This window comes from Athene noctua, chromosome 22 (genome assembly GCF_965140245.1).
Source record: "Athene noctua chromosome 22, bAthNoc1.hap1.1, whole genome shotgun sequence".
Classification (NCBI taxonomy): Eukaryota; Metazoa; Chordata; class Aves; order Strigiformes; family Strigidae; genus Athene; species Athene noctua.
The window spans coordinates 3649069-3663980 of NC_134058.1; the positions used below are offsets into that span (position 1 = coordinate 3649069).

General features: G+C 48.5%; 1 protein-coding gene across 3 annotated transcripts in view; it reads right to left on the bottom strand.

The window, feature by feature from the left end:
• Window positions 1-14912, bottom strand: part of LOC141969242 (tyrosine-protein phosphatase non-receptor type 11-like) — a 54695-nt gene that overhangs the window by 13966 nt on the left and 25817 nt on the right. For 2 of the 3 annotated variants that reach the window (XM_074924812.1, XM_074924814.1), the window contains exon 2: window positions 8589-8711. In XM_074924812.1, the coding sequence (XP_074780913.1) occupies window positions 8589-8711 (123 nt within the window). Of the gene's footprint in view, window positions 1-8588; window positions 8712-8846; window positions 8941-14912 lie in introns of those variants that run through there. The other variant, XM_074924811.1, reaches the window with a different exon arrangement.

Below are 14912 nucleotides of genomic sequence, written 5' to 3' on the forward strand. Positions count from 1 at the left end.
ATTAAATGCTGACTGTCCAACCAGCTCTGCTGGAGTACGCAGCAGCAGCTCCTCGGCAACCGGACGAGGCCAAGCTGGAACTCGGCAATGAGATCTCTGTGTGCTAATCCTTGAAGAGCCCACAAACATTAATAGCAGTGTGCTAGCAGAGCCACTGTGTGCCCCTCCCTCCAGACCTGCCTTCATTAGAAGCATGACTTATGATTAGACAGCAACACTCTTGGCCACATTCAGGCCACAGTCACCACATGTCGTGCCGTTCTCCCTAAAACACAACCCTGACAGATGGCCCTATTCCCACTTACTCCATCCCAGTTGCTAAAGAAGACTTTGTCAATGTAGAATCAGCAATTCCACTTTGTGCTCACACAGCCCTTTCTGGATGCTTTGTCTGGCACTGGGGTGATTTCTGCGTCGTGCCAATTCAGAGGCAACAACCAACTGTGAACAGGGACAGCATCCACAGTATTACCATCACCCCACATTAATAGCAGAACAAAACCAGCAAAAGACTGGCCAAACAGGCCTGAGGTGTGAAAATCTGCATCTGGATCCTGAAGAGTCACACTACACCTTGACAACAAGGTCTTGGAGACAGAACCCATCCGTCTGCAATACAGAAAGCTGATGAGTGGCACTCCTGGGTATTCACAAAGACACAGTTAACTCTTCCTGGTACAGCTGGTAACTATAGTTCCGACCTGGCCTGCCACACCAACTCCAGCTGTCCTATGGGCAGAGACATCAAAGTTTGGCAATATTTGTATCTAGGGTATGAGCAGAACTGACTGGATGGAAATGAAAACTGGCTGTGAAACCCAGACCCCAGTCAGGGCTCCGATAACAATGCCTCTCCTCCGAGAGGAGCTGGCACACGAACCCCTTCTGCCAGTCACACCAGCAGCTGGACGTGAAGAGCCTTTGTGCAGCACAGAAGGCAGCAGATGAAACTGCGTTTTTGCCACTTGGCCTGAGGCTCAAAAGCTCCCTTTTTTCCACAGCTCCATCTCCACATCCCAACCCGGTTACAGACCTACAAAGGCTCAGTTCACAGACCCACCCCCCACCCCCAAGGCCTCTGAGCACTTCAGGGATGAAAAGCAGAGAGATAATCAGGGTCATTTATCCCATGAGCCCTCAAGGTCATGCTAAACAGAGAGAGCATTGATCGATCCCCATTTACTTCCCATTTTCTTCTCTTAAAGCTTGCGTCACCTCTGCAGCTCCAAGCTGGAGAACTGGACTGCACAGTAGCAGCATCCATTAAACTGTGCCCTCGACATGCTGACTGGTGTAATAAAGCACAAAGGAGATGCCCAAAGTACTCAGCTGCCCTGTGCTGGAGGGCACCACTACTTCTGACTAACAGACACGCAGCTCAGACACACAGGGATGCTGCACTGTTTAATAGCAGTTACCAGCTTGTCTGGCAGCTTCGGAGCCGGCAGCCAAGTGAGAGTTGCCTCCATTCCAAGCCAAGCTTCTTTACACTATCAGCACAACTCCTTAGCTAGATAGCCAGGAGGGTTTCTTGATCCAAAATACTCCAACTTGTGAACCTGTGTCCATACTGCATCAGTGTAGATGGAGTCTGCTCTTCTTCGCAATCTGGCACAGTCAGTAAGAAGAGGACTCACAAAAAACCCAAACAGACCCTTTTTTTTTTTTTTTTTTTTTGTCACTGATGGCAAAAGAACCACTGTAATTGTCAGAAAGACCTTCACCTGTTGCATCGCCCAAGTGTCTTTTTTGGTCATGTGCTTTTCCTGCCTGTGTCAGAGAAAGCCTAGAACTTCACATGATGCATATATGACTCCTCTGACAAGCTGCAAAAAGCAACCCCAAAACCCCCCAAACACTCTCTATGGAAAAACCAAGAAGATTCTCTCATGGGGTTTAGAAACTTTGCTGAAAGTTTGCTTTCAACTAAGACCTTAGGCTCTCAGAGAAAACTCACTACCCGCCAACACAACACAACAGAACCAACTGCAACTTGCATGGGGTTTCAGAGACACAGCCAAGGGAATCCTAGAGATTAGGTATGGGCTTTGAATTCTTCATACCCCATTCCTCGGGAAACAATTCCGCTGCCTGCCTCAGCCCTACTGCTGACTTAAGGTGTTAGGAGCTCCCGAAGGTGCACAGGGACAAAGGGCATCCAACAACTCGGTGAACTCACACACTGGCACCATTTCCCTATAGAGAATTTATACTTTTTGCAATCCTGAAGGTGCTTCCTGCCCCAAGGAGACCCAGCCTTTTGCCCTGGGAAGGGGTGTGAAGCACAGACCATTTGCCAACTGTTTGCCATTGAAAGGAGGCTTTCAACACCCTCCTCTGTCTTGCCAAACTTGTAAATAGCAGAAAATATAAGCACAAGTAAGCCAAAGGTATCCATCCACCAGTATTATGTCTCTAGCAGAATTATCTGCTTGCAAATAAATTTAAGCCACTCCAGGACAAAACAAAGACATTGCTGTCAGAGAAGAACATGCTTTCTTAAGGGAAGAAGGGTCTTGTGATAAGAGCACTTGGCCAAGATTCGATGATCTGATATTCAGCACCTTCTCAAGGCTCTCAAGGTGACTCTGGGCCCATCATCTGTCTCCTAGCTGTAACACAAAGACAGTGCTTCCCTTAGAGAATCACAGAATCGTGTAGGTTGGAAAGGACCTTGAAGATCATCCAGTCCAACCGTTAACCTAGCACTGACAGTTCCCAACTACACCATGTCCTTAAGCGCTAAGTCAACCCGACTCTTCAACCCCTCCAGGGATGGGGACTCCACCACCTCCCTGGGCAGCCCATTCCAACGCCCAACAGCCCCTTCTGCAAAGAAATACTTCCTGACATCTAGTCTAAACTTGTCCCTGGCACAACTTGAGGCCATTCCCTCTTGTTCTTAGTTGGCTGGCCTACCTTAGCAGAAGCAGAATCAGGCCTACCTCTCACTGAATATTTGTGAGAGATAGGCCTGGATTACAGAGCCTTAATAAGACTGGTAGGTGCTATTATGATGAGACACAAGGGCAACTGTTTTAGAAAAGAGCCTCTTTCAAGCCTCCTTCCATTCTTCTCCAGATCCAACTTCCTTCCTGTGCTGCAACTGCATTGTCTGCAGCAACTCAACCAATGTAACACGCCTGCAGTATTGATTTACTCCTTTTTGCAGAGTCTGTATTCTGTAGGACATCAAATCCTCCTTGATGCATGTCTCAACCCGTATCCAGAGTGTAATTGTACATGCCTTTTGGGGGGGGGGGGGAAATTCCGGTTACATCCATGAATGCTCAATGGAAGTGTTACTGGGGAAACCACTCTGGGAGATTGTAGCCTTAACAACAGTTTGTTACCCAGAAGCACCAACGAGGATAAGATCTGTTCCCATCAAACATGACCCAATTACCAAATTAACAGGGTCTCTGACAGATGGTTCTTAACTGTCTTTGCATTTACATTACTGTTGTGGCCAGAGGCCAAGCACCACTTAGGCAAACTTTCAACATGCCTTTTCCTTTTGTTCAAGCTACTTACCCAGACCTGGCCAAATCTGTGAGAAGCTCTTTGCTTTTTTCAGAAGCCATACTAAATACTTGGTCTCCTGAAAACGTGCTCTGGCAGATCCAGGCAAGCACTGAAAGCTGGAGACATGGGGCCTTTCCTGTGTGGCCTCCCATATTTCTCCCCCAACAGCCCTCTCTTTCAATCCGGAGTCTATTTTGTTAAGAATCATAATTAAAATTTGGAAGACTCAATATCAAAAATAATCCCAGTAGCAGGTCCTTCTAGGAACTGCGATGTGACATAGCACACAAGAAAGGCAAGGAAGCTTTTCTAACAGCCCTTCATCAGAACCGCAACACATGAATAAACTCTACTTGCATCCTCCAAAAATCCCCTAACTAGCAGGCTCTGATCCCGGCATCCAGAACAGCTCCCACAGCTCTCCTGCAAGCCCAGCTCCAGTTCACAGCCCCTTCCGCCAAGCAGTCCCATCCAGTGCAGGGTTTGTGAGACACTAAAGAAAAAATGAAGTGTTGGAGAACTGTCGTTACCTTTGGCAAACACCGGCGCTCCTGACCCCTGGGAGGTCAATCCCTGCAAGGAGGAATATCACCCATGTGAAGTGACCCACGATCCAGAGCTGTCGTACTGTCTGGGTTGAGGCAACACTGAAATACCTGCAGGGAGTCGCGCTGCAGCAACTCCATGGAACAAAACAAGACAGCTCACGTATAGACGCAGCGGATATTACTACAGCCTTACTCAAAACAACTCTCTGTCATCATTACACTTCAGCTGAAGTTGCCAGACTGCTTTCCTCCCTGTTGATGTGCTCCACATATTTCGCAGAATCACAGAATCATCTCAGCTGGAAAAGACCTTGAAGATCCTCCAGTCCAACCATTCACCTAACATTGACAGCTCCCAACTACACCAGATCCCTCAGCGCTATGTTCACTCTACTCTTAAACACCTCCAGGGATGGGGACTCCACCACCTCCCTGGGCAGCCCATTCCAACACCTAACAACCCCTTCTGGAAAGAAATGCTTCCCAATATCTAGTCTAAACTTTCCCGGGCACAATTTGAGGCATTACCTCTTTTCCTATTGCTTACTACTTGGTTAAAGAGACTCATCCCCCCTCTCTGCACCCTCCTGTCAGGGAGTTGCAGAGGGCCAGGAGGTCTCCCCTCAGCCTCCTCTTCTCCAGACTGAACCCCCCCAGTTCCCCCAGCCGCTCCCCAGCAGACCTGTGCTCCAGACCCTGCATCAGCTCCGCTGCCCTTCTTTGCCCTTCTAATTTGCTGAAGTGCCCAAAGAATAAGATGAGCCAATAAATCCAAATTCAGTGTCTAGTAGTGACGTACCACCAGCACACCAAAGACTCCTCAGAAACAGAGCCCTCAGCGCCGGACCACAGCAGGACTCTCTGCTCCTCTGGGTGGAACAAGCTCTTGAACTGATCTGCAGAGACGTCCCAAAAAGGGGCATGTTTCAGAAGAGAAAAGACTGATAAAAGGAGCCAGGTTTGGCCAGTTACAAGCTGACAGCCATTTGGACTCAAAGCTGAGGATTTTTTGAAGAGTTTTTTTCTATTATCTTAAGACCAGGACAAACATCATCTGTTCATTAACCGTATCATGTCCTTTCCATGTGGCTTGCCTCTTTCTCTGATAAAGCAAAGCCCTGTGAAGACTTGTTGCTGTTATGGTAAAGGCTGAAAGAGTGCACAGAGGTAGAAAAAGAAAGGGAAAGCAGCCACAGAGTTTCATGGAAACCTTCTCATAACTTCTGCAATACTATTTCCTAGCCTCTCTTCAGGGACACATATCTGGATACATACCAGCACATGGTCACTTGGTGTGTGGTCTGGTCAGCCAAAACTCCATCGCCTGCTTTCTTTTCAGCCCACATCCTCTCTGTAATTAAAAGGAGCTGCATTTCCCCTCACTGGATTTCAAAAACCCTTGAAGAAGCTAAAGGGGGGGTTGAAAGGAGGAGGAAGAGGTTTTGATTGTTTTCATAAAGGTACTTTCTCCTACTGACACCTCTATTTTAGGTACTTTTTCAAAGGTATCTGTATTGTTTCCTTTGAAAAGCTGAAAACCTTTCATTTCTCAGAAGAAAAATACACAGACCTGTCCAGTTCAGAGGGAAAAAAGAAAAAAACAAACCAAAAAGCTCTGTCAGGACACAATTCTAGGTGATAATAATAACACATTGTTCCATCTCTGTGTGTAATGGAACAGGGAAAGGAGAAGAACACAGGGGGAAGACAGCTGCCCAAGTTTTCAGCTCTCACAGCACATAAAGCTACTCATTCTGTACTCTATTAGGTGTTACAGCTCTAATTCCCAAGAACATCTATGCACATGTTTTGGGGCCATCACCAGTGGGAAAAGAGCATATTGCTCAGATGAAGTATAACCAGTGACCACGTCCAAGCAAATTTTCCATACCCGAGACTCAAGTTATGGACTAGAGCTGGGATAAGCCAGGAAGGCTCAAAGACTTGCAGGTAAAAGTCATCAGTGAAACAATTCCTTCCTTGTGTTCCATTCGTGATGCCTCAGAGCTCCAACACATTGCCTCTAAGCTTGTGTGTCATGTTTAATGTGCTTTCCTGGAAACATGGTTATGTGTCACAGCTTTGGTTTACTCAGAACTGTGAGAGTTGGTCAGACTTTCCACTGAGATACAATCTGTCAGTGGGTTGTGGTGGTAGTGTTCAATACTATGATATTAAGGCATGCTGCATTGCTCTGCTCTTGCATCTCATCACTGCAGGGCACCTTTCATGCATTAAGAGTATTAATTGGCTCGATTTTATGGTCAAAAAAATACTGTTAGCAAACACTGACTGCAACACAAAGGTCTCCCTGCAGTAGGAAGTGGTCCAAACCCCCTCTGATAATCTCACGCTCCCTTCCCCCTGCCCTCTGCTTTCAGCCACGGAGAAAGCAGAAAGGGGTAAAGAAATAACAGCAATAAATAAAACTGCTCTGGGACTCCACAGGAGTAGCTCTTCCACCGGAGGCCAAGTTTTTTTATCCACTGAGCCTCCACACGTGCCGCAGCTGGGAGAGGGGAGGCAGTAGACCAGCACAGGTGGAAGACAACAAACCACAACAGCAGAAACAGCATTAAAAGTTAAACGTTAAATCCATTTAACAGCAGAAACGTGCCCTTTGGCTGAGGGACAGAGCTAAGGGAAGAAAACTATGGAAACCAGTGGACAAGGCGTGAGGGCAGTAAGGCAGGTGTGGGAACTGGCTCTCCTGGCAAAGCCACTTGCCCTGCTCTGGTGGGGTAATTACGCTGCTCCCTGGGTATCTTTCCACATCAGGACACTGTTGCACAGCCGTAACCTGCATCTGCTTGCACACTGCCTGGCTGAGCAGGTGCTGTCAGTACTTCACTTTATGATCAGACAACACCCTGACTCACAGAAATCACATGAAAAGAGACACTAAGCTCACATGAAATACCCCCCACCCCCCCTGTTTTACACGTATTCCCTTGCTGTCACAGCTTGCTCAAGGCAGCTCGCTGTGACTGAGTTTATTTTCCACCCTAATTAGAAGCACTTCCTGCCTCTCTCATTAACTCACAGCCACTTCTGATTGCAAGATTACTGGGGAGCTAGCGAAGTCAGCTCCACGCGCTCCCCACCCAACCAACGCACGGGAGAAGCTGGACTTTCTCTCTTCTGCTGGGTTGCTCCATCGTGTGAGAAGCCGCGGTGGGTCAGAGCCATCGGAGAGGCAAAGGGTCTGTCTGACTGCTGGGATGTATTTCCCAACACAAAAGGAAGCATTTAAAAAATAAGGCAGTTGCAAACCCTCCCTCTTGCCAAGCTAAACGACTGCGCTTGGCAGAGAGGAGTGCAGGTTCGAGGCTGGTGACAACTGCAAGGGGGTTAAAAAATAAAGCCAAGGCAGGTTTCATCCGAGTGGTGAAGGCAACAAGGAGAGGGTAAAGTCTCACCGGACCCAGTCAGCTTTGCCACGCTGCTCCGACCTGCCAGCAGCTCCCACAGCACCCGGCTGTGGGGGGAAAGAGTACGGGCAGGGGCTGAGGCTCAAACCGTGCTGGTGTTGCTCACGTCCTGATAGATGTCTGTGCCCTGCCAGACAGGAACGCTCTGTCCATTCTGCCATTTGCACAACGTTTCTCTAAACACAGTGTTGGTCAAAGGATTTATAAACTTACTGGAATTTCCTAAACAAAATTAAGGTTGTTTAAATAAAACAGAAGTCACCACCAAAAAAAAAAAAAAAAAAAAAAAAAAGAGGTCTGTGTTATAAGTGCCTGGAGAAACCTCTGCTGAGCTGTTTCCCTGCAAGGCATCAGCCGGAGGGTCCTCAAGGATGGTTCTCATGGATGGTTCATGCCTGGAACCCACAACTTGCTCCTTTTATCTCAGTGGTTCATTGGGTCCATGTTACTTTCTCCCTTTAGCTCACCTTCAGAGAGTTCAACCCAGCGCATCTGCTCCACCGCATTGTGAGGGGCTACATTCACAAAGCCCATCAGCAACACTGCAGCTTCCCTTTCTGCAATTGCCTTGGTCCCAAAGAACAAAAAAGCACTTTAAAGGTGATGTGCATGGTATTGTCTTGGAATGCAGTGAGTGAGGCTCACTCTCTATGGAGGTGCTCCTGGGACCCCTCAGAGTCACAGAAAAAAAGTCTCTCCCAAAGCAGCGACACTGAGTTCCTTTAAAATTGAAGTGAGCTGATTCATGGCTGCTGGGACTGAACATACACTCCCCAGAAAATAAGTGGGCTCGTTATCTTCCCTCCTCCAGCAACAATGGCTCTGGGAACAGGAGAATGTGCAACGCACAGGGATGAACAGACCGGGGGGGGGGGGGGGGGCAGGAAGCAGCGTGTGGCTTTAGCACAGCCTCTGCAGCCACGGGCAGAGTTCAGTGAGTGACCTTTTTATTTCAAGTGGTACCACAGAGGGGTCACCTCTGTGCAGCACCTCTCCCCCTGCACATCCGTTAATAAGAGCAGGGTGTGCTGGAGAGGTCGAGGCAGCCCCTTCCTCCAGTCCCCGTCTGCTGCTGCCTGCTTACCTGACAGAGAGAGTGAAATCTCCTGGGTTGCTCTTACTGGGACGAGCCAGAAAGCTGCCATGGACACCCCTGGTCAGGAGCAGCTTCTCCGCCTCAATTCCGCTGATGTTGGGATGAAACCACCTGCAAAGCGCAAATGTGACATGTGAAACAGCCATTAGCCTGAGCCTGCCCTGCCTCCCTTCCCCGCTGCCCCAGGGGCAGATGCTACCGTCCTGCCTGAGGCAGGCACAGAGCCCCAGCCAGCAGCTCACCCACCTTCCTCCCCACCACGTCGCAGAAAACCCCTCCATTCAGATGTCACTATGGAGAACATCTTCTCAGGCACGCATCAAGGTCTCTTTCCCAAAGGACTTTGTCCTCCTCTGCCTCAGATCAGGCAAAAGCAAGAGCCCTGCACCCTTTCTGCAGCATAGACAGGAGATTCCCTCTCTGGAGGAAACCACTGGCTGAGAAAATAGTTTTGACTTTTCTGGCTCCAGGTCTGATCCTGGCCGGCTCCTTCCCACCCAGCACCTACCGGGCTCACACCCTCTGAGCTGTCATGTTGCTGGCAAATGGACCGGGCCCAAGACAGGACCTGCATCCCTGAGGGCACTTAAGGCATTTCTTTAAGGGTTTCCAGGCATGCTTCAGGACAGAAAAAAAAAAAAAGCTCCAACATCAAGGGCACTAAACTTGTTCTCCCCAGCAAGAACCACAGGCCTTCAGTCTCTCCCAGTTAAAGTCTGTTACAAAGAGGGGATGCTCAGAGCTGGAGAGAAGAAAGGCTTTCCTTTGAGATGTCTGGGAAGGAAAGGCACCTTCTGGGCTGCAACACACCGCAGCAGCAACGATACGAGAGGATTTCTTAAGCACTGGTGCCACCACAACAGCAAGTGCACACTCCAGGATCTCCCTCTTTGCCCACCCCGCAGAAGAGGGTCTGCTCCAACCCCAGCTACGGCAGCTTTGACTCTTCAACGCAAGGTGAACCAGCTGCCTTTTGACTCTAATTAGTCAAGGCTCAAGCTGTGGTGCCGCAGCCACCTTTCCCGAGAGCACAGAGGAAAATGACCCCAACCACACAACTGCTGTGTCAAAAGGAAAATTTTCTGCACGGGACCAGTGCACAGCCTGGGAAGCAGCAGCAAAGGCCACGCTGCTGGAAAGCAGCAGTGCAGTGGGTGTACGTGTGTATCAGGACATAGTAGGGAAGAGAGAGACAGTTCACCCTAAGGGGAAAAATGTTTCATCATATTATATGCTCCTTTAATGCAATCTTTGTACTTTAAGTGTCATCAAGCCATCTACTGACCTCATTTCTGATGCTATCAGTCTTGATCAAGTTTTCTTGATGGAATCGCAAGAGCTGGTGTTTCCCCAGGCTTTAATGTGTACTAAATATGCATACTAGATAATGATTTCCCATGTGGCACTAGTTTTACGGCTCCATTTTTCAGAAGCCACTGAAAATCCACTTTCTAAATGCCAGGCTCTTTTGAGTAATCTCACCAGTCACACAAAGAGCACCCCAAACTGAGAGTCACTCAGTTCTGAAAGTATTGCTCGGTGTTAGCTCATGCTCCAGCAGACATTTCGGCATAGGCTAGCTGTAACGAGCAAAGAGGAGAAGATGAGCCACAGCTAACACTGTATGATAAGAAAGCGAGATTGTTGAGTATTTCTGGGCAGCACCAACTGCGAGGGAATAGGCTGCACACTCAAAACTCCCTTTCGAGTAAGGACGATGCTGTGAGAGTTCCTGCACAGGCACACAGGTCTGCAGCACCCCTCTGAACCAAACCACTCAAAACTGCAACATTTAGTTTTCCAAGCAAAGCAAAATGTGGGTTCTCAAGAGGAGCATGTCTGGAAACATTTAGTAAGCTAGTTTCTTGCATCCAGCTGTCTTTGGATCAGGTTCGCTAACTGTCCCCCCAAAGGGTTTGCAAGTTTATCTCGACGGTTGCAGAGAAATGTGTAACCTAGCATCTCGCCGAGTGCCTGCGTTAGGAAATACACCCAAAGACTAAACCTACAAACATAAGCACACGCACACTCATTAGAGTGTGTTTGTCGATGAGATACACATAGAAAAGGTCAAGAAATGTCACCATCTCCTCCACAATTTGGGATTTCCTCCCTCTCACCACAAGCCAAACAGTTTTGATTAAAGATCCTTGAATTCTGGAGGAGGAGAGGAATATTAGGGAAGGGCCATGGAAACAGATGGTAAACAGGAATCCCAGTGTTTCCAAGCCTTGTATTCCTGACATCAGAGGAGTGACACCCTTTCATAAATCCACTGTCTGTAGGGCCAGCACTTAACCGTGCCGCAAAACTGCCACTGGCATAGAAACGAATCCTCTAATGGAGCTTAATGGAGCTCAGGGACAACACAAGGCTGCCAGAGGCCACACATAATGTTTCCACTGAATGCCTAATGGCAATAAAACCAACACAGTATCGCTAGCCAGAACATAGCAGGAAAAAAACTAAGGAAACATCTCTGGTGAAACAGTGGGATGAGAGCTCTTGTAGGCACATACCCATCCCCGGGAGCCAGTTCTGGGGATACCCTGGTCACTGTGACAGCACCATCCACCCCGGGGGGAGTCAAAGGCTGCCCTGACAACACGAACCACACACCCCAACACTTCCCCCTGTCCCTCAGGGATCCCATGCAAATACCAGCTGTCCTGGGATGCTGCACCTCAGCTGGGGCCAGGCCCCTGTGATGCTGAGAACGGACAGCTCTGTGCAGGTTGTCGGTGTCAGGAGGAGAGCAGAGGGGCTGGGGCTGTAAATCTTCCAGCGTCTGAGGCACTGGGCTCCCACAAGGAAGAAGGTGACAGGAACAACAGGAACTTATGCCCGACCAACCTCCAAGTGGAAGGATGAGCGCTTGGGAAGGCAGCACCGTAACCCTCTTCCTTTTCCACCACAGCAGCTGTTGACCACAGCTACAAATTCAATTTGCATCAGTCCCTTTTCAGCATCTTTTCCTCAGTGAAATACTGAGAGGCAATAGCAGTGGCCACTTACAAACTCTGCAAACACTCACAAAAGGGACAGCGCCGGGTAACAAGGGACAGGGAAGGAAATATTGGGGGCAAATTTAAGGGCTCTGTCAACTTCGATGTTGTCTTTGTGCCACTAAACAGAAACCTAAACGCTAAACGCCCTTTTCCCTTCATGACCCCCACTGCTTGGACAGGAACCAATTCATACACACGTACACAGACAGCTTGTTATTTAGCTTGCAAGAAGCACAAACAACGAGCTGAGAAGAAAACATCACAAACCGAAGAGGGAGGAAAGGCAATTTCCGAATTCAGGAGTAAAAAAAGAAAAGAAAAAAAAAAAAAAAAAAAGAGTGGGAAAAGCCCTCTGCGAGCACGCACGGGCACCTCTCCCATGGATTTCCAGAACAAAGAAAACCTCCTTGCACAGCCCATCTTTGGAGGCTGCCTGTGGATGGGAACGTATTGCTTGGCACCACCGCACACAGGCCGCCTTCTTGAGCCAGGGAGGATGCTACAGGCCTGTGGCACAAAGGGGGTATTTTCAAATTCAAGGTCATCTCTGCTTGGGAATTCCAGTTCTGAAACTAAGCATTTGCTCCCCAGAGGCTTTTCTGCCTGGACGATGCGGGAATTCACAAAAACCATGGGGTTTGTCGCAGCGCACGTCCTCAACCCCTCGTGCAGCTGGGAGCGCTACAAATTACTTCAGACCCACTCTCAAACCCCCAAATGACTTCAAACCCCACTTCTCCCACTCACAGGGTATATTCCGACACAACTATTCCCAGGTCCCAGCAAACTCCCCGTGCCTGTACACAGCAGAATAAAAAAACTGATAGCAAACCCAGCCAAAACCGATCTCAAGGCTCTGGTTTGTGAAGGTTGCCCCATCCTACTCGGTGTATGCCAAGAGCCTGCTTGCTCTAAAGCTCTGCTGCTTCCTCGTGTGGGTGAAGGCACAACTGCCGCAGCCACTGCCTAGTCCAAGGTGCTTTTAATCAATACAACTTGTTTTTCTCTTGACCCGGAGCGAGCTGTACTTGCAGAAAGCATCGTTAGAGCTGGTTTTCATTATGGTTTTTACTGGAGTATATTTGTTGGTAAGCAAAACCAACCCACAACAGAGCAGACAAGAAGAAAGCACCAACCCACACATCTCTCACTAAATGGCAATACTAAAACCTGCAAATGGCTATACTAAACCAGCCTTCAACACTTCCACACGCTGCAAGATCTAGCCGTGCGTCAGAAGAGCAAGTTCCACTCACTCGAAATGAACCCTGGGCATCAATTCAGACCTTCTGGACTCACAGATTGTTTATAGGAAGATCTGAAATATTCCGAGAAAGCAAGCACATAAAGAGGATCCAAACCAGATCCCCAGCACAGGGGGGAAAAAGCGCATTATTAATATCACGCCACGGTTTTGATGTCAGCAAATGACATTATTGTGCAGTAGGTCACTCAGGCAACCGCTCAACTGTTGGTGCTTTTTTGCAGGACTGAGTCACCCCTAAAGAATTGCTTTAAATAAGAGTGGGGATCTAACAACTTTTCATATCTACCGCTACAAGTAAATATACACTGTCTACTGCAGGCAATACTGCTTTCCTGCAGAAAAATGCATTTCCCTTCCATCGTTCAATCCATCTAAAAATCAGACTTAAATTAAAAAGCCACCCGCAAGTGCCTCTCAGGAACCAAAGCTACACAAAGAAATGTAGTAAAATAAACAGAGAGAAAATGGAGCGTCTTGCACGCAGTGCAAAGTCCCCACCGCAAACAGAACGATGGTGCCCGGGCTGCCGGGAGGGACAAGCCGTGGGAGGGGGCTCCGTGTAGGGTTCAAGGCCAGGCTGACCACAGCACGGCATGTCCAGAGCAGAAAGGTCCCAGCAGCCACAAAAACACCAGAAAGCCCGTCATAATTTTACCTGCTTATACAAAAAGGGCAAACCTTAGGTAGGTGCCAGCTGTCCCCTACCCATGCACTGCGATAAACTCTGACTGATGCAACAGCTACAGACCCATCCTGGCCCTGTGGGTGAACATTCCAAGATGAACAATGCTGGTGGCACAGCCCCCCAGGGCCAGGTAACTCAGGTACAGGGACCTTCAGCTTCAAAACAGGCCCTTGGATGGGAACAATATTCCAGCAGAAGCTCTGGAAAAAGAAACCTTTATCTGTGTTAAAAATTACAAAATAATTTCTCTTTAATTACTAAAGCTGTTGTTTCCATACGGTATTACTCATTTCCTCCCTAGCATGAACAGGAATGCTTTCTTCTGCTGGAATGCATCCTTGTGCCCCTGTCTTGGGATAAAACAGAACAAATAGTTGAGCAACACCGTTACACCCTCAGAAATCTATAAAACGAGGCATTTTGAAAAGCCTAGCTGGGAATCCCGGTATTCTAAACAGCTCCAGCAAACATCCCATGGATAAAATGCATCACATTTGATACTTCTGAAATGATTCAGAGGCCACTGAATGTGGCATCAGGGAAGCAGGGTGCCAGCATCCACCAGCACAGGAACTCTCAAAAATGATTGAGGTAACACAAAGGGATACAGCTCTCAGAGCACTTAGAGAGCTGTGCTGGGGCCTAAGATCCTTTAACCTATAGATAAACAATACAGTGAGGTCTCAGAGGAGATGGAAGCAAGTTATTCCAGATCTCCACCTTTTCTTTTTCCCCTTCCGTGACACAGCTCAGAGAAGGTACAACGTGCATCTTGCACAGAAGACAATGCTGCCAAGTGAACACCCCGGCTGCTGAGACACACGGATCAGCAGACACGGGATGTCTACCCCAGAATACTGCACACATGAAAGCCAGAGCCACCACAGAAGCCTTAAAAGCAATTGTCACAGGGCTCGGGAACAGCATGTGCCCAGGGTTTCAATGCAATTATTTTGGGACATCCCCAGAGAGGTCAGCCCCAGGTGCACATCTATTGCAGCTCCCCTGGTGCCTGGGTTTGAAGGCCAAATTTAGCCCAACAACAGCAAGAGAATTTGGAGCATTTGTCACGGTAAAACTCCTTTTTGTTAGGCTTGGAGAGGATCAAAGCAAATGTGGCTCAAGAGACAACGCCTACACACGCACTTCGTGTGTGGTTAGCACTGCTCGGTTCAACACAAACTCTAACCCAGCAAGCTGAGGTGGTGCAAGAAACTGGACAAAAGGGGGAGGAGAGGACCAACCGCCACCAGACCTCCCTTCTGCTATGCCACAGCCTCTCGACACTAGCCAGGAGCGAGGGCCAGTGTTCACAGCAGGCACTGTCCATACAGGGCAGGTGGACCTCCAGT